The sequence below is a fragment of the Mytilus galloprovincialis genome, chromosome 6 (genome assembly GCF_965363235.1).
Source record: "Mytilus galloprovincialis chromosome 6, xbMytGall1.hap1.1, whole genome shotgun sequence".
Classification (NCBI taxonomy): Eukaryota; Metazoa; Mollusca; class Bivalvia; order Mytilida; family Mytilidae; genus Mytilus; species Mytilus galloprovincialis.
The window spans coordinates 9,593,654-9,613,424 of record NC_134843.1 but is presented as its reverse complement, the minus strand read 5'-3'; the positions used below and the strand labels follow the sequence as shown (position 1 = coordinate 9,613,424).

Sequence of the window (19,771 nt, the reverse complement as noted above, 5' to 3'; positions counted from 1 at the left end):
TATTATTATAGATGAAGATAAACTGTAAACAGCAAAAATGATCAGCAAAGTAAGATCTACAAATAGGTTAATATGACCAAAATTGTCAATTGACCCCTTAAGGGGTAAATGTCCTTTAATGACAATTTTTCACAATTTGTTCATCATATTTGCTAACTTTAAAAAATCTTCTCCTCTGAAACTACTGAATGGATTTGGATGAAACTTAGCATGATAGTTCCTTAGATTTTCCTGCGCAAAGTGTGTGCTTTGATTTTTGATCCGTCAAAAAACATGGCCGCCCTTACTTTAAATAGAACATAGGGGTCAAATGCAGTTTTTGGCTTATATCTCAAAAAGAAAGCATTTAGAGCAAATCTGACATGGGCTAAAAATGTTCATTAGGTCAAAATCTATCAGCCCTGAAATTTTCAGACGAATCAAACAAACCATTGTTGGGTTGCTGCCACTTAATTGGTAATTTTACGGAAATTTTGCAGTTTTTGGTCATTATCTTGAATATCATTTTGGTCTCATTTTCTTTATTTATAAACAGTAAGTCATATATATTTGTAATATTGAAGAATTGTTAGCTGTACATGTTTGCCTGGCATGGTTCAATATGTTCAATAAGGCATTGTTTACCAGGTGAGCGATTCAGGCTCTTGAGAGCCTCTTGTTTCATTTCAGATTTCATAAATAAAAAGAAAATTTCTTCAAACATTTTTTTGAGAGGATTAATATTCAACGGCATAGTGAATTGCTCAAAGGCAAAATTTTTTTTTAAGTTCATTAGACCACATTCATTCTGTGTCAGAAACCTATGCTGTGTCAACTATTTAATCACAATCCAAATTTAGAGCTGAATCCAGCTTGAATGTTGTGTCCATAATTGCCCCAACCGTTCAGGGTTCAACCTCTGCGGTCGTATAAAGCTGCGCCCTGCGGAGCATCTGGTTAATCTGGCTAATACTGATATTTTAATTTGATTTTTTTTCTTGAATATACACCAACATAGTAAAATATTGGAAAGTTAGACAATACTGTGGATTCATAAATATTCGTTAAATACCAATTTTTGTGGATTTCATGAGTACAGATTAACCACGAATTTAAATGTTCAACAAATTGTAAATTTTTCCTTGGCTTATATACAGACCTTGGAATATTCACAAAACTGTCAGTTTTCCTCATTCCACTAAAATTGATACCCACGAAAATAAATGAATCCACGGTACATTTTTTCAAACAATAGAGTCTGCTTGTCAAATTGTTTGTCATGCAATGTCCACCATTTACCTGATGGTACATCATAATATATTTTTTTACTTGAATGCATATTTTTATTTTACATGTACTGAAATTCTTTTTTTGTGATGTGATAAGTGAATGAAATTATTTTATAGAAGAGAAACCTGAACCAGAACCAGAGAAAAAAGAAGAAGACAAACAACCAAAGAAGGCTTTGAGGCCTCCTATGGGTGGAATAGGTCTCGGTGGCATGGGTGGAGATATGTTGGCTCAACTGAAAAAGAAACAACAGAACAGAAAATCTGTGGTAAGTAAAATGATAAAACTAGGCATTGAGGCTTTAATTAGACATGTTAGAAGGTATAGGTCTCGGTGTTATGGGCTCAACTGACAAAAAAACAAAAGAACAGAAAATCAAACAAGGCATTGAGGCTTCCGTTAGACATTTTAGAAGGTATATGTCTTAAGTTATGGGTGGGATATGTTGGCCCAACTTAGACAAAGACAAGAAAACAGAAAAATCTATGGTAAGTAAAATATCAAAACAAGGCGTTAAGGCTTCCATTAGAAGGTATAGGTCTAGGAAACACAGACAACAGAACAGAAACTGTGAAACATAATTTAACAAACATTGAGACTATGAAGTATGGTAGTTAAATGAAAAAGGCATTAAGAATTCCAATTGAATGTATAGGTCTGGATGTTACGGGGGTGGTAAATTCTTTCAACTTAAACAAAAAAAAAGCAAGCAGAAATATTTGCTTATTTATTATTTTTACTTGTAAGCTGGGCAGAACTAGTGCTCAAATTTGGTAAAATTGACTAAAATTTGAAGAAGAAAAAAAATCTTGCATTAAATTTTTAGTAATGACTTTGCAACAATTAGCACCAACACCAGAGAAATATCTACAGTACAGAATATATAAAATAAACAGCCATGTCCATTTTATTGAAAAGTACAAAGTATTGATTTTTTTCTGCTTTTAAAAGTAAATTAAATATTTTGTAGGATAAAGCACCAAGTGAAGAGACTAAGGAAAAGGAAGCTGTAAAGCCACCAAAGATAGACACAACAGTATCACCCAAACCTTCAGAAACAAAGAACGACCCCAAATCCAAATCTGTCTTAAAGCTGGTACACGACCAGAAACAGGTACAAGACCAGAACAGACCAAAACCAGCACCTCGTCCAGCAAGTAATAGGACGTCAGCTACTTCAAGGACTTCAGCTACTGGGGAAGGTAACGAACACACCATTCTTATACATATGAAATGTTTACAGCTAATTTCCTAATGCGTGTAAAGTTAAACTTTGTTAGGCTTGCTTGCTCTGTTTTTATAAAAGTTAATTCAAACTTTGTAATTAACATTGACATCTTCAAACAATATGTATTAGGCATATTTTAACCTGTATATATTATATTTAAATTTGATTGGATGTTGTCCCAATTATGATTGTACAATATACAAACATAGCAAGCAAGCAAGGAAACAAAAGTCTTGCTTTACATGCATTAGGAAATTAGCCGTAATATTATTAATAGAATTTGTATTGGATTTTATAAGGTATAAATTTGATATTCCCTTAAATGCTTTTTTAAAAGAATACATCAGATTTAAAATAATATGTTGCAATTAATTTCATCCTAAGACCACCAAAAATAATTTATACCCTTGAAAGAGTAAGGGCTATCTTGCAACTTGATAGTCTGTCCGTGCTTCTAACAATGTTTTTTTGTATTGGGTCAGTTTCTTAAATACTAACGCAAAAGGTCAACTATATTCAGTGTTTTTGATGATTGTAAGGTCATCAGGGTTCATCTCAATTTGACCTTGTTTTCATGGTTTATTTGTCAATGTTAAGTTTATGTGACACTTGTGGTAAATCCTTTATCAAAGAAAATCAAAATAAAATTCATGATATTAAAAAGTCATGTTTAAAAATCTCAACACTTTTCCCATCAAATATGATTTTTTGACAGCAGCGAAACATTTAAAATTCATTGCATGTGATTTGATAATATTTATTGTGTTTAATAAATATTTGTTTGACTTTCCATATCTATGTGCATATGTTTTCTAAAATTTTCATTCTTTTCACGTTTATTAATCGCATGTAAATTGCAGTAGAAGAAATCTTTTCAGAAACTGTTCTTTGAATTATTGTATTCTAATGTAAATATATATTCTTTCATTTCACTATACATCTACATTTTAGGAAGGAGAAACAGTGTTTATGGAAGACGTTTAATTAAAGGCAACAATCTTATAAATTGTATTTGACATATATTCGGATGATTATATCTTGTAGATGGAGAAACTAAAGTTCCAAAACCTGCTTTAAGACCACGCCCTAATCCACCGCCCAGACCTAGGGGGAGTGCTCAGAGTGATGGTAAGTTACACTCACAGGTCCCACCCTATCCCTGAAAGTCATCATCAAAACTTTGGACAACAATGTAAATGAACTCGGGGTCATATATTCTATGTATTAAAAGTTTTGTGAACATCAGAATATTTAATAAACTAATTGAATGATCCTATATACCAATTATAGGGTAATTTTCATGGGATGCTGATTTTGCCTTAATTTGCTTATTTAAGGGGCACTAACTGTCAAATACATGGTCACCGATTTGACTCATAATCTCATATTTGATTTAAAACAATGTAAAACATTTATCCAAACTATCAAAAGTCTAAAATAAACAGTTTACAGAGCATAGGGTAGATAATATAAAGGTTCGTTTCCTGTGAATTTTAGCCAAGACACCATCTAATTAAATATCGATTTGACCTCAGATGACCATATAAGCGATGTAAGCATAAATAAAGATATGAATAGATTAAACCAACACGTGCAATTGGATTTTTATAGGTCTGTTTGGTTTTATTTTATAGATTGAAAATATATGTTTCTCATTGTTTTTAACCGTATAAGAATGATAGTAATCAAATGATTTACCGTAGTTTGACTTTCATTGTTGACATTCTTTTTCTTTAAATAACCAGTACACGTACAATGCATGCGTTGTCAATCTCTAGATAGGGGGTTAAATTAGAGTTCACATGAATACGGATTTAAAGAGGTCGACGTATTCACTTGCAAGTGAATAACTAATTATCAATGTTTCTTAGCGTAATTTGACAAAATTGAACCTTTTTGGCTGCAAAAAGCGAATTATTATTTCATAATTTCACTTTCATTATTAATTGAACAAAAAAAAAATCAACATTTAGATTTTTTATATATCTTGTAGCTGGTGCCCCTTTAAATGAAACCTTTTAAAAGAAAAACATGTCAATATACTTTAAATCATGTGGATTTCAATTTAACGAATAAGATTATTGTATTGTGTCTAGTAATTCCAAAATGTGATATGAGAGTTAAAAAGATTGCTGCCTTTTTTACACATTCAGATGGTTACATGTATGTTTTCTAAAAAGCTAAAATAACATTGGCTCATTATAGATGGAGGGATAGAAAATTCTGGACCAGTTCTTAAAACACGTCCAAATCTTCTTCCAAAACCTGGGGCAAATGTCAAAAGTGACTGTAAGTAGCAAGGCCCTTTGTAAACCCTGTAACAAACCACAGTCCAGTCCACTGCTTAAACCTATGTTAATGCCAGATTTATGGATGCCATGTTAAGTCAAAGTACACTATTGAATGATTTAACAGAATGATGTCCGATGATAAAACAAAAGTTGAAATAATTCACTGCAGTATACCACAGCAGAATGCACCATGGGAATCTTTGTCATATGTGCACTGCAAGTATTTATAACCACAAGCACCAAAACCCAAATACGTTGTTTTGATATTTTTTTTTAACAGCAGGTTTAATTAAATAACAAAAAAAACTGAGGATTCATTATTATTCTCTTGATATCAATTATCAGAAGTAAAGAAGAATTTCAAATTAAAATGTAAAACGAATCACACATTTTCTTTAGGCTATATATGCAGACTTAGGAAAAATAACCAAATCAAATATCCACAATTTTTTCTTAAACCATGAAAATTGGTAGCAACGAAAATACTTGAATCCACAGTACAAAAAAAGAAAACTAACAGTATTATATCCAAAGAAGTGTTTAATAATTGAAATATTGTAATGGCTTTTTTACAAATTCTGTAGATTTAAGTGATACCTGTAAGTATCAAAAGTTCCTAGGTTTATTTTCTGTCAAAGCTTTTAAAAAATAGGCTTTAGTTTGTTTGCTATCACAGCTTTCCTCTTACAATTAGAAAAAAAGACATGTCATGTTATTTCTATATAACCCCAGGGTTGATGGAAGAGGGAGGGGGTGTATTTTGTGTAAGAGAACCTGATAAAGTCTCTATAACTAGAGCAAGTAACTTTTTTTAATCAATAGATTAGCAGATTTTTAGCACATAGCTGAAATTGTAGAGTTGATTATACTTAATTTTTTTTTTCTTTAAATATTTTTAAGTAAAAATCTGTAATTTTTGGGTAATTTTCTGGTAATGGAAGTCTAAATTTTGACAAAATTTGAAATGCTTGTTAAAGATAATACCTTAATAAGATCACAAGATATCCATTGTGACCTTTTACTTACTAATACTCAATTGCTTGTCTTTGGTTGTCATTTTTCAAGAATGTAATAAAATTGCACAACTAACCAGGATAGCAATGCAATTCTATTTTTCAGATTTTCTTAAATTTGGTCTTTTCTTTTGGATGTAAACTTAGTAAATATTGTGCATGAAAAAACTTTGAATTACAGAAGTTCTTTTGAAATTAACTATTAAAGATGAAAATTCTTGTTTGATTAGATTTCTGTCATCTTTTCATCATTTATAAATATCTGACTTCTATCAACACTTTTCCTTATCCCTTTCTTCAAAATATTTAAATTTTTAGCAGCTATTTTAAACTAATTAGGCGTCATATCTTTATTATAAAGCCTAAGTGCATGTTTTATTTTAAGGTTTACCATTTATTCCATAACCTGAATTTTATACACATAGTTTCTTATATGTATTAGCCTTATAAACAAGTATATAATTTATAGATGCACATATGTAAATCTATACATGAAATATTTAGATATACAGTTTATATCTACTAACACATTTTGTAAAATTTTAGTTAATTAATGTGTTTTTCTCAAATTTTTATGCTATTCTCACATTTTTTGATCAGATCGAGAAAAACATTTTTCCTCACTAGTGAAATAATTTCTCGGAAAGTGATTGGTTGAAATTTAATTATGACGTCAAATATTCTTTGTTTCTTCTGAATTCCTTTTGTGACATCTGGAAAAAAAGGCAACCATGTCTGGAAAACATATAAAGAACACAACTTTCATCAAATCTGTGAAAAAGGAAGGATCAAAATCATTAGAGAAATAGATTCCACCACTAATACACATGTATTAAAGTATTTCATAACTATCAACAATTGAATTTTAATTATTTAAAAGGTTGGCAAACCTTGCACTTTACATTATAAAATTTAACTGTCTCATGTGGAGAAATATAGTAACACACTTGTTGCAGTGGTGGAATCTTTGTTTCTCTCTTTTATGTAATTGATAAAAATATCTTAATACATTGTACTTGGTTTCATCAAACTTGAATTGTTTATTTGGAAAGAATTTTACTGACCAACAATATATAGAAGCAGTTTGATAACAAAGGGGTTTTAAGTACTCACAAAACAGTGTGGTTTTTTTTTTTTGGGGGGGGGGGGCACTGCCTTTATACAAGGTAATTGGATGTGCTGCTGGAATAGGTCACATTTTCCAGCTTGAGAATATGTGAATAACTGAATTATATAAAAAGGTTGAGGTAATCTAATGTTTAATTCAGCATTTTGTCTGTATTGTTTAACAAATGTTATATATTACAGCCTTACAAGAGGATAAAGTAGATGGCAGTAAAACTAATACAGATAGTAAATCTGCTTCACTACCAAGAAATGTACCTCCAGTTATCAAACAAGGTAAAGTCAAAATGGTCAGGACTAATTCTTGTAAAACTACTCCAACATGGCTTTCCTGGAAATCTGAAATTGTATTTTTTTTTTTTTTATTCTGAACAAAAATGAGGGAAAACGTCTTTATTTTGATTTTTTTCCCCTAGAATTGAGGACCTGTGTTGTAACTTTGTTGTGTGGTTGCATATCTTTTTCATTATTTCATATTCACATCCAAACATTCATCTCATGGATTTAATAGAACATTTTGTTTTTTTAATGTAAAAGATAACAATTTACATGTATTAGGAAAGAACAGAATGGCTAACTTTTTTCAGCTGTTATAAGTCAGGCAATATTTGATTGTTTTAAACTTATTTGTTCCAGTGCTAAGAGATAGGTTTGGAGCCTTTAAAAGGAAATCTTGACCATTATGATTTAGGGTAACTGGAATGTTCAAGCATTATTCATTGTTTTACCTGAGTCTTTTGTCAAGCAAGAAAATAGCTGTAACTAAAAAAATAGTCTTTAAAATGCTTAGTCATGGTTTTTACTTGCAAATCCACTTTGAAATTTTGAGGATTTTTTTAATGAACACTTTTTTCTAGTTTGTTTCTATTCTGATCACTGGTTCTCAAAAGTTCAACAGTTCATTTTTTTTTTTAAATATTGATTGAGTAGATGGTCAAATCTCACATTGACTTTGAAATACAGACCTGAAAATACTCAATTTGAAATAAGCAAACATTTTTAGCTCACCTGGCCCAAAGGGCCAAGTGAGCTTTTCCCATCACTTGGCGTCCGGCGTCCGTCGTCTTCCTCCGTCATCGTCGTTGTCCGTCATCGTTAACTTTTACAAAAATCTTCTCCTCTGAAACTACTGGGCCAAATTTAACCAAACTTGGCCACAATCATCTTTAGAGTATCTAATTTAAAAAATGTGTGGCGTGACCCCGCCAACCAACCAAGATGGCTGCCATGGCTAAAAATAGAACATAGGGGTAAAATGCAGTTTTTGGCTTATAACTCAAAAACCAAAGCATTTAGAGCAAATCTGACATGGGGTAAAATTGTTTATCAGGTCAAGATCTCTCTGCCCTGAAATTTTCATTTTGACTTATTTGTAAATCTTACTTTGCTGAACATTATTGCTGTTTACAGTTTATCTCTATCTATAAGATAATAACCAAAATAAGCAAAATTTCCTTAAAATTACCAATTCAGGGGCAGCAACCCAACAACCGAATGTCCGATTCATCTGAAAATTTCAGGGTAGATAGATCTTGACCTGATAAACAGTTTTTCCCCGTGTCAGATTTGCTCTAAATGCTTTGGTTTTTGAGTTATAAGCCAAAAACTGCATTTTACCCCTATGTTCTATTTTTAGCCATGGCGGCCATCTTGGTTGGTTGGCTGGGTCACCGAACACATTTTTCAAACTAGATGCCCCAATGATGGTTGTGACCAAGTTTGGTTAAATTTGGCCCAGTAGTTTCAGAGGAGAAGATTTTTTTAAAAGTTAACGACGACGGACGACAGACGACGACGGACGCCAAGTGATGAGAAAAGCTCACTTGGCCCTTCGGGCCAGGTGAGCTAAAAATGTGTGGTGTGACCCGGCCAACCAACCAAGATGGCTGCCATGGCTAAAAATAGAACATAGAGGTGAAATGTAGATTTTGACTTATATCTCTGAAACCAAAGCATTTAGAGCAAATCTGACAGGGAGTAAAATCGTTCATCAATTGAAAATCTATCTGCCCTGAAACTTTCAAATGAATCGGACAACGGGTTGTTGGGTTGCTGCCCTGAAATAAGTAATTTGAAGAAAATTTTGAAGATTTTGGTTATTATCTTGAATATTATTATAGAAAGAGATAAAATGTAATCAGCAATAATGTTCAGCAAAGTAAGATCTACAAATAAGTTAATATGACTAAAATGGTCAGTTGACCCCTTAAGGAGTTATTGCCCTTTATAGTCAATTTTGACCAATTTTTCGTAAATTTTTGTAATCTTTTACAAAAATCTTCTCCTCTGAAACTACTGGGCCAAATTAAACCAAACTTGGCCACAATCATCATTGGGGTATATTGTTAAAATATGTGTGGCGTGACCCCGCCAACCAACCAAGATGGCTGCCATGGCTAAAAATAGAACATAGGGGTAAAATGCAGTTTTTGGCTTATAACTCAAAAACCAAAGCATTTAGAGCAAATCTGACATGGGATAAAATTAATTATCAGGTCAAGATCTATCTGCCCTGAAATTTTCAGACAAATCGGACAACCTGTTGTTGGGTTGCTGCCCCAGAATTAGTAATTTTAAGGAAATTTTGCAGATTTTGGTTATTATCTTGAATATTATTATAGATAGAGATAAACTGTAAACAGCAATAATGTTCAGCAAAATAAGATCTACAAATAAGTCAACAAGACCAAAATTGTCAATTGACCCCTTAAGGAGTTATTGCTCTTTATAGTCAATTGTTAACAATTTTCATAAATTTTTGTTAATTTTTGTAAATTTTAAGGAAATATTTTCCACTGTAATCACTGGGCCAAGTTCATTATAGATAGAGATAATTGTAGCAACAAGAATATTCAGTAAAGAAAGATCTACAAACACATCACCATCACCAAAACTCAATTTTGTCATGAATTTATCTGTGTTTATTGTTAATATGCACATAGACCAAGGTGAGCGACACAGGCTCTTGAGAGCCTCTAGTTTACTGTTATTAAACAGTTTTGATAGCTTCCATATTATGAATTTTTAGATTTAATCCAAATTTTAGTGAAATTAGTACTAACTGCTTTCTCAGGTAAAAGTGTTGGTTTAAGGTATTTTAGCATGAAGTCGTGGTAACATCAACTTGAAACTTAGTACACATGTACATTGTTGATCAAATTTTTTTATTATATTCCAAATGTTTATAGTTCACTAAACATTGATACATGATAGTGTGTTCAGGGCACTTTGTCCTAAGAACACATATTCTTGTTTATCTTTACTTTGTTGGATTTGCAAGTAAGCAGTATGACAGTACTTTGAATTCAATTGAAACAATCATACTACCTAGCTTGAATAAGGCTAGGAGCTACTAATATTAAAATTGATCACATGTTTTCACATTGTTCATCACAAAATTAATATCTTAAGAAGAAATTAATCATTTTGTTTAACACCTCTGAAAGTTAAAAGGTCATATTCTGCATTTCTTACATGGTTGGAGTTAGGGGAACAATGCAATGTTTCAGAGGTTAACTATATGTTTAAACACAATAAGATTTAACTTACTATATAATGAAATATAGCTTTTTATCAGGAATAATAAATTTTAGAAGTGAACTCTTCATATATCTGTATTTGAAATCAGCAAAAATATAAATCGATATTGAAGCTAGTATAGATCATTTTATTCAACAAATCCTCAACTTGTTATGATTATTTTTAGCCTACAGAAACATGAGAAAGTTTTGAGATTGCATCAGTTTTATGTGTAAGAATTTTGCTGGATGAAAATTGGAATCTTGTTTAATATAGAGCACATACTTCCTTCACTTCACAAATGTCCCATTGTTTGTCAAACCTTCTGGACAATTGGTAAATTTAGATAATTTAAAGATTTGATTCGGTTTATTTATTGTTAACATTGTTTGTTATAACAATGTTAATAAATAAAATGAATCAATTCTTTTTTATAACAATGTTAGTAAGCCAAACATAGACGGCACTGTTTTAACAAGAACTTATAACTTGTTCTGTTTACGAAATCATTTCCTGATTAAAACTTTTATATTTGGTGTTATAATTGAAAGCATGATGTGCAAAAATACTCAAATTCACATTGAGACTTTTTCAAAAAAATTTTTTTAATTTTTACAAAAATCACTCCTTTTCATAAAAAATTGTCCAGAAACTATGACAAAGAGATTCCTGGGAGTTGTGTTATATGCATTTTAAAGTATTTAGTTGATAGCTCATCTGACAATAGATAAAATAAACTTTCTTGTTATTATTATGTTGGACGTTATATCACTTTATATGTTCTTGTTATCAATTTTAGTATAGAATTGGAGAATTACATTATTGAAAATTATATTGTTGTTGGAAATGTTAAGAATTTTCATTTTGATCTCTTTTAACATGTTTTTAAATTCTATATACCTCAGAATTTTATTCCTACATAATCGTATAAAGACAAAAATTAGAAACCCTACTTTGTCTAAAAATTGATTAAGATAACCTGGTTTGATTAAAATTCAAGATTTTAGTAAATGACCATTTCAAACATTTTAGAAATTCAATATTTGATATTTGATGCTGTGGATTCACTAAGTTTGGTGGATATCTAATTTCCTTGTTTTGTCAAATTCTGCATTCATGCCTACATACAGTTTGTTCTGCGTTGAATTTTTGAAATCCACTTAAATGTTATCCCACTAGTAATAATGAATTCACAGTAGTTGAATTATCATTGCTTTTTAATCAAAGTTGGCAAAAATAAAGTAGAAATTGGCTAAGTAGTTACTTTCCAGAAAAAAACTATGAGAATTGGTTACAGACTATGATAATATAAATTGTTTTATGATGGTGTATATACAAATATTTATATGACGCAATATGCATTATAATATATATTAAGACCTTATCACTCAGTCTAATAAAACTGAATGAAAAGAAGGGTCTTTTAGGCCTGTTTAAGTTAGTAATCAATTATTGTCTTTCCAAATATCATTCGTTGTATACTGTAAATTCACAAATTATTGAGACATTTTTTAAATGCAAATTATGGGACTGGGTGAGTGATCACAATAGTGAGAACTTGCATTCTGATTTCTAATCAATACACACATCTCGTCATCTGTGTGCAGATTACCTGAGATCACAGTAATTATTCTTACATTTATATTAATTCTTCAAGAATCGCAATAAAAAAAACCCAATAATTTGTGAATTTACAGTACATAAATTTGACCTATAGACCAATGAATTTTACCTATAGACCTTCAGAAATGGAGAATATAATTTGCACGTTTTACTGTAAGTGTTATACAAGTAGTTGTAGTGATTTTGAATATTTTGAATATGTGGTTTAATATCCTATGCTAGTAAAGCAAAAATAGAAGAAGGGAATAGGACTACTGTTGAAAAGATTGCTTTGCTTATGAAAGGGATTCAGTTTTCTTTAAATCTTTGAACGCTTGCTAAGTTTGAAAGAAGATTGCTTATTTGCATGAATTATTTCAGACAGTAACGTTGAATTCCATTGTTGGTCATCACAAACATTCCAGTTAAAATTTGACATCACTAGAGAAAAAAATGTTCGATGCCAAAATAACAAAAGTTATTATTGTCATAGTCAGAAGTCCTAGTGTTATATAATCTTGATATTCACAAAGAGTGATTACATCTTTCAGTTATAACCATAGCTTGTAAGATAGATGACACATGTGCATTACTGTAATAACATTAATTTCCGTGGGGTTAAAATTTCATGGTTGTGTCTCCCCATAACATTTCGTGGGGATTTAATTTCGTGGTTTCCTTAAATGTAAGTGGTATTATATGGAGGTTAAATTTTTCGTGGGGGGTAATTTCATGGATAATGATATATTCTTTCCGCGAAATAAACGAAATTAAATCCTCCACGTAAATTTCTGCTTTACAGTACTAGTGTGTAATTGATAAGTATCAAAACCATTGCCTGATTTACTTTATTTAAGGATATCTGTTTTATCCTTGTCTTTACATTCTGAGAAATTTCCGTCACATTTTTCTAAGAACTTCAGATCTGAGTTCTGTGTAATTCATTATCCTGCTGTATGTAATGCATTTTCAGATTCATTGCTCAGCACCTTCCTGTAAATGTATCATTAGTGTGGGCATGTCCATCATACAGCCTTCATCTGATCATGACCTCATTTTCTTGTTCATAGGTCAATATTAAGTTTTTTTCATATTTAAGTCTATTTCTCAGATATTTCAAGAGACAGGTCAACTATATGTGGTGTATTGAATGATTGTTAAGTGTACATCTTGCAGGATTCATCTTAATCATACCTTATTTACATGGATCATTGATAATGTTCAGTTTATGTGATACTTGTAATTTTAAAAACAATCATCTTTTTTTCAACACTTATTCAATTATGATTAGTAAAACAGATATTAAGTTTCATTGTTTGCACTCTTGTTTCTATTTAATAAACAAATACATATTGATCTTGAAAGACAGCCCTGGCTAAAATCATTACAAGAAAATATTTTAATATAAATTTTATTGTATTTTGTTGCAGACCGGGATTCTAGTAGACCTGTATCTATGTTTACTCAGAGTAAAAATGAAAAAGTTTTGGAACAGACACTTCAGCCTTCTAAGTCATCTGGTGATCTTACAGAAACGGACGATTTAGTTCAAGATTTGAAGAAGATTGTGGAAGATAAAAATGAAGAAAATGGAGAAAATGCTGGTGGTGATGAAAAGAAAGATGTTACTTTGAGAACCAGCATAAAGGAAGAGGTCAACAATGAAGAAAGTAAAGATGAAAATGAGGCTAAAAAGCCGACTGAAAATGGAGATTCTAAAAGATCATCTGATGAGAGTGTTTCTGAAGAATCTAATGAAGAAAAACCAACTGATTTTGAAAGTGATGTAATAATGGTATAAGACGTTAGGGTGGTTTTTTTTAATAGTTGTGATTTTTTTGGCAATATGAAATGTAAATATTATATAAAACACACATTCAGTCTTGTTCCAAAGATATTTCCCATGCCAAAAAACTGTAATTAAGATTTTATTTTGATAGTTCAACGCTCAACAAAAACTGAACTCTTCTTCATCAAATCAAAACATACCAGTATTTGAACTTAAATCATAAAAATCAAATTTTACAATGTTGTAAGATAAAAGACTATGCAGAGTTTAGGTGTAGTGAGCGCTTAATTTTAAATGCTTAATTCAAAACTTTTCCATTTTGTTTCTATTTTATTTTTTACCACAAGTGCTGTTTCTTGACTTAAATATGTTTATAAATATTTTAGGTTAATAACCATGTAAATTTTGAGCACAAGTGTTTGTGGTGCTGTACAAATTCTGCTGAAACTGTTCATGTGCAATAATTGTTTTTGATGATTTATATCATGTTTTTTTTTTTTATATATAATACTTTTATTCACTTTATACACTATGTATATGTATATACTGGACTATTCTGGACTTAAATCGTTACTCGTGTTACTTATCTATTCCTGTAGTTGTGTTAAAAAAGTATTGGAAGGATAAAATGAAGTATTAGTTTAAATGGTGTATTCATTTCCACTTGGTCACAGTACATAAAAAATGTTAACCGGAAAAAAATTATTCATTATAAAAGAAAACACTAAAAATGTTAATAACTGCAAAAAAAAAAAAAAAAAAAACAACAACAGCAAATATGACTCAACAAACTAAACTGAAAATATCAGCTACGAAAATTGATTATATGTTTATGCTAGAATTTTGATTTATTAATCTGTTTTAAAAAAATTTGTTACATGCTAGAAAAAATAATTCAAGCATTTGTTAATTTATTGTTCAGAATAGTTTTAAAATTCTGTGCAAGCAATAATTTGAAAAGAGATATTAACAAATCACGTTCTAGTGCCAAATAGTTACAAATTGTTATTGATGATAAAATTAGGATAAAGTGATGATTTGACGTTTTTTGTTATTGTACAAATACAAGGGAAAATAACTCTTGTACAAATACAAGGGTTATAACTCTTGTTGAGGATATTTCTAAATATATTGAAATGCACTTAATTATATAATTAGAGGTTCATTAGCTAGTCATTTATGTAATTAACAATTGAAGGTTATCTCATGTGTCTGTATGTAAACACGTATTTTTCATATTTCAACAAAGTAATTAAATAATTTAAAACTTATTTACTTTTTAAACTATGTGTGTTTAAGTGACTAACTATTTAGCCCCATACAATTAAAAGCTAATAACTTCATTTAGTCATGAATAGTTCGGCAGACTTTATATTTACAGGCAAAGGAACAATAAATATTTCTACTTAGATCACTTTGTTCATGTATTCATCCATAAATATTAAAAGAAATAGAAGTTTATTGTTGTTTCAATTTATAATGTGTTCCATTAAATTATTTACTCAGAATTGCTATAAAAATGTAAATTAAGTTTCTATTACGGTACTCATCATAACATGTGTTCCATTAAATTATACAGTCAAAATTTCCATAAAATGTTAAATAATTATTATATATCATGAATATTCATAAGCATAATAATACTGTGTATATAGTGTATATCTGTATATAAGGAATGATTAATGCTTTATTAAACAAATCATTAAATTTTTACTAATGTTACACAATGTACTTTATGATTTCTACATTTAAGCAGTAAATCACATCCTAGGGATTTTCATCTTTTATTTTTCAGTTACTTAAGTGGCTTTATAGATTTACATGCTTTAAAGAGGAACTGCTATATGTGGTATAAGTGTACTAAAGGTATCATTGCTTTGAAATTTTTAGTATTAGTGAAATGTTCTTCAGATTTTACATTTTTTAACTTCAAAGCAAAGATAGAAAGAAAAAAAATAGAATGTAGAGAAATTTAGATTTTTTAACTTCAAAGCAAAGATAGAAAGAAAAAAAAATAGAATATAGGAAAATTTAGAATTGACAGAAGACACTTACAGAGGGAAAATAAAATCGGTGAAGGTTTGAAAAAAATAGAATTCTTATTAAATGTGTTGTTTTTCAAAGGGGGATAACCTAGTCATGCTAGTCATAGGCAATATAAAGTTTGTTCTTTACATAATATTGATGGAATTAATTTTATGTTCAATGTAGCCTTAAACTTACTGAAATATTTTTTTTACATCATTTCATTTGTATATCTATATATATTTATATATAATGTATTTTCACTCACAGTTTTATCTTTGAAATTTGGTTCCTTTACATGTTTCTAACCTAGCAAGTTCTTGATTTTACTCTAAATACGTATAAAAAAACTGGGCCATGTTTCCTTTTTAGTGTCTTGCTCGAATTATACATGCTTAAACATTTTTATTTATAGTTAAAGGGAAAGTGGAAATCATAAAATAAAAACAATTTTTTTTTGGAATCCTGTATATTTCTCCTATTACTTTACTTGTTGATATTGTATTATAATAGAACAATGTAATAATGAGTCCCAACTTGTAGTACTTAGTTAAAATGACACACTCAAAGTACTTACACACACTAAAACAAACTTACACACCTCTATTGTTAATAATATAATGTTTAGTATATTCCTCATGATTTTGTAGTCAGTAGTAAATTTTCATTGGTTAACTGTAATTATTGTTAACATAGATCGTGACCAATAGAAATGTATGATACACTGTTTTAGGATAACTGCATGTCAGCCGAAATTTTAAAAAATGCATACAAATATCTAAACTACTTCGTATTCTATTAATTAAATGTAGATGTTTAGATTTATAGACAATAATGTTATTAAATTATGTTTAACTTATAGTACATTGGTATTTACATTCTTTTTGACAAGAAGGAACAACCATAGTCCAAAAACAAATTTCATAAATAATCCATTGCACATTAAGTGTATAATTATGGTAAAGATGATGCTCTGTGAGCAAAATTAAACAAATCTCAAGTTAAACTGAAGATTTTTTGTTAATATTTATTTATTAGGATGGTGGACCAATATGTTTTATATAATGTTGAATTTACACCATAAGACTTCACATAGCTGTTATGTCCTCTGGTTTATTATTTGTCACATAGCTGTTATGTCCTCTGGTTTATTATTTGTTAAGTGTTCATGATTATATATTAACTTAAGACTAAGGATTTCCTGTCTTTATTTGTTGGTTTTATATTTATTAAGTTCATATGGGAATTATCATCGATATATATTCAAAGTACTAAAAATAACAGTCATAAAGTTATATGTTTTCTATAATAATTATTGTAGTGTTCTTTTTGTTTTTCCTGCTATGATTATACTATTTTTTACTGTACTAATTATTTATTATTCACAAAATGAGTACAGGATAGACTATATTTGTTAAAAAATTTTTTTTAGTTCTCACAGACCAAGGTTAGGACATGTTTAACAATAGAAGCTAGATTTTAATGGGTAAAGATCAAAGAGAACTTTCAAACATTTTTTCATGTAGTTCTTTAAAATTAAAGTTGGAATTAAGATGACCATGTTTGATTTTCAGTTAAAATGGTTTTGGGTTATTTTTTAATAAATTTGATATACATTGTACTATATTAACACTACAATAATTATGTTTCATTTACTTTTTAGTCCCATTTTGTTATTGGACCAATATAAAGAAGATAGACCCATCATATACAATTATATAAGGAGAGGAGAGACCATACAAATATAATCTATGCAAAGATAACTCTCTGTTGACTTTGTTAGATTAGAAGTGTTATAAACACCCTTTACATAACTTTTATTATTTCACATTTACTTTATATATATGATATGTTTATAAACATTAAACATATATTGTTATAATCAGTTGTGTATTTATAAATGCCAGTCCCATCACATGTAAGGGGCCTTAGGTGTTACCATTGTCTGTCTGTCATTACCGACCATCAATGACGGTATAGCCAGTCAAGGTCGTTAAAACTTCCATTTGTTGTTGTCTGTCATTGCTCTTGTGTGTCTGTCTGTCTCATTAGTTTTACTATATTGTTTAGGTCTTTTACTCAGAAATCCTATAAGACCTTTCCTAGTTCTTTACCAATCTGCTGATCCAACACTTCTGAAGTTTCTGCTTAAATGTGTGCATTATGAAAGTAACACTTTATAAATTAAGTGCATTTTGTGGTTTTCTTCACCAGGATTGTTGAGTCAACTATGTACATGTATTTGAATATGTGAAGAGCTATATGACCAAAAATGTTTTTCAAGAAGGATGTATGATATATTCTACTCGTGGTTCTAATGAATATAAAACAAACATGGCTGCCATCTCAAAAAATAGGCTCTGCCATACGAGTTGTGTTCATTATTAAAGGCTGTATATTACCTTCAGTTGTTAATTTCTGTTTTTGGGTTCTTTTGTGGACAGTTGTCTCATTTGCAATTATACAACATCTGATTTATGTATCTCCTGATTAGCTGAACTGGTTAATTTGATTTTGCAAACTGCTAAACCAATTGAGTTTATTAAAAGTTTTTAAAACAGTATTCATGATGTATTTTGGGAGGTGGAGTGTTTTAAAATACTCCAGCTGAATAACTAAAGACTTGAAAATTATTATTTGATACTTCTCTTGTAAGCTGTCAAAATAATATGTAAGATGACTAGTAATCTACCTCAGAATGTTGATGTAGTACAAACAGGATTCGTATCTATATCATATTTATATGTTTGTGTACTGAATATGTATTTTATTAGTTACTGGACATTCACCACTCCATCAAAAGTTACTTTACTTTCCTGTCAATGAATCAACCATATAGTCACCAGCATAGCAACTAACAGTTATGCATTAGATGTTGGATCCTGTAAAAAACTTAGAAAAATCTATGAGAGAACTTTAATTTTCAATTCTAATATGACGTGCTTCTTTGGCTTTAAACAACACTGTGATAAAAATCTCCATATATCTATACTTGGCGCAGAGTAAGAGATATACATAATAATGGCTGTTACAATATACTTTCCTCGTAAATCTACATGTATTGGAACCTATTTGCAGACCCTTTGCCGATTTTATTGTTTAAAAAAGTGCAATTAAAAAAGACAAAATAACTGTTATTCTTATTCGGATGCATAACAAAAAGAAGTAATGCACAGGAGCTCGGAGAAAACAACAAAATAAAAATAAAATAAAATTCCGCGAAAGTCTATTAATTTTTTGTGGCACATTTAAGTCATTTCAAAACATGACATCATACAAGTGAAACCGCTAAAGTTGAAAGTTTTCTGTTTCGTGAACCATCGAAATTCGTATGATATTGTATTAAAACTGATTTTTGAGGTAGTTTTTGTTTTATTTTCTATTCTATTGCATTATTTGCATATTGACTAATTTCAGCAAGTCAAAATGGCTGCTCCTTAGTTACAAAATGTCAACTTTGGATTTGAAGGAAGCTTACGAGAAAATCATGTAAATTAAAAATGGCAAATGTTGGGTTTGAGAATTAGAAGAATTAAACAGGTTTTTTTTTCTAGCAGTTATTCACGAAAAACCCATGCATAGCTACAGATTTATTAAGATAATTGAGCTTTATCTAACAGGGAGTTAAAAAGATCAGCCACACACACACCAAACCAACCCCACGCTTCAGTATTTTAATGACTGTATTTGTCCTATTAGAATGAAATAATTCATGGAAGCCATAGATTGTTGGAAATTTACACATGGCCTGGGCCATGATATTCGTTACTTTTATCCCTATCCCTCGCTAATGCTCAGGATAAAATTCGAATATCACAGCCCAGGACATGTGTAAATTTCCAACAAGCTATGGCTTCCATGAATTATTTCTTAATTCAAACCAGAATAAAGAGATGAACTTACTTCAGTT

At 30.0% G+C, this 19,771-nt stretch overlaps 1 protein-coding gene across 4 annotated transcripts in view; it reads left to right on the top strand.

The window, feature by feature from the left end:
* Positions 1-17,743, top strand: part of LOC143078885 (F-actin-uncapping protein LRRC16A-like) — an 81,683-nt gene extending 63,940 nt beyond the window's left edge. The window contains exons 35-40 of one of the 4 annotated variants that reach the window (XM_076253912.1): positions 1,386-1,537; positions 2,240-2,471; positions 3,542-3,625; positions 5,373-5,387; positions 7,110-7,202; positions 13,478-17,743. In XM_076253912.1, the coding sequence (XP_076110027.1) occupies positions 1,386-1,537; positions 2,240-2,471; positions 3,542-3,625; positions 5,373-5,387; positions 7,110-7,202; positions 13,478-13,848 (947 nt within the window). In that variant the 3' untranslated portion in view covers positions 13,849-17,743. Of the gene's footprint in view, positions 1-1,385; positions 1,538-2,239; positions 2,472-3,541; positions 3,626-4,702; positions 4,787-5,372; positions 5,388-7,109; positions 7,203-13,477 lie in introns of all 4 variants that reach the window. The other 3 variants (XM_076253911.1, XM_076253914.1, XM_076253915.1) reach the window with 3 other exon arrangements.
* Positions 17,744-19,771: the final 2,028 nt, after the last annotated feature.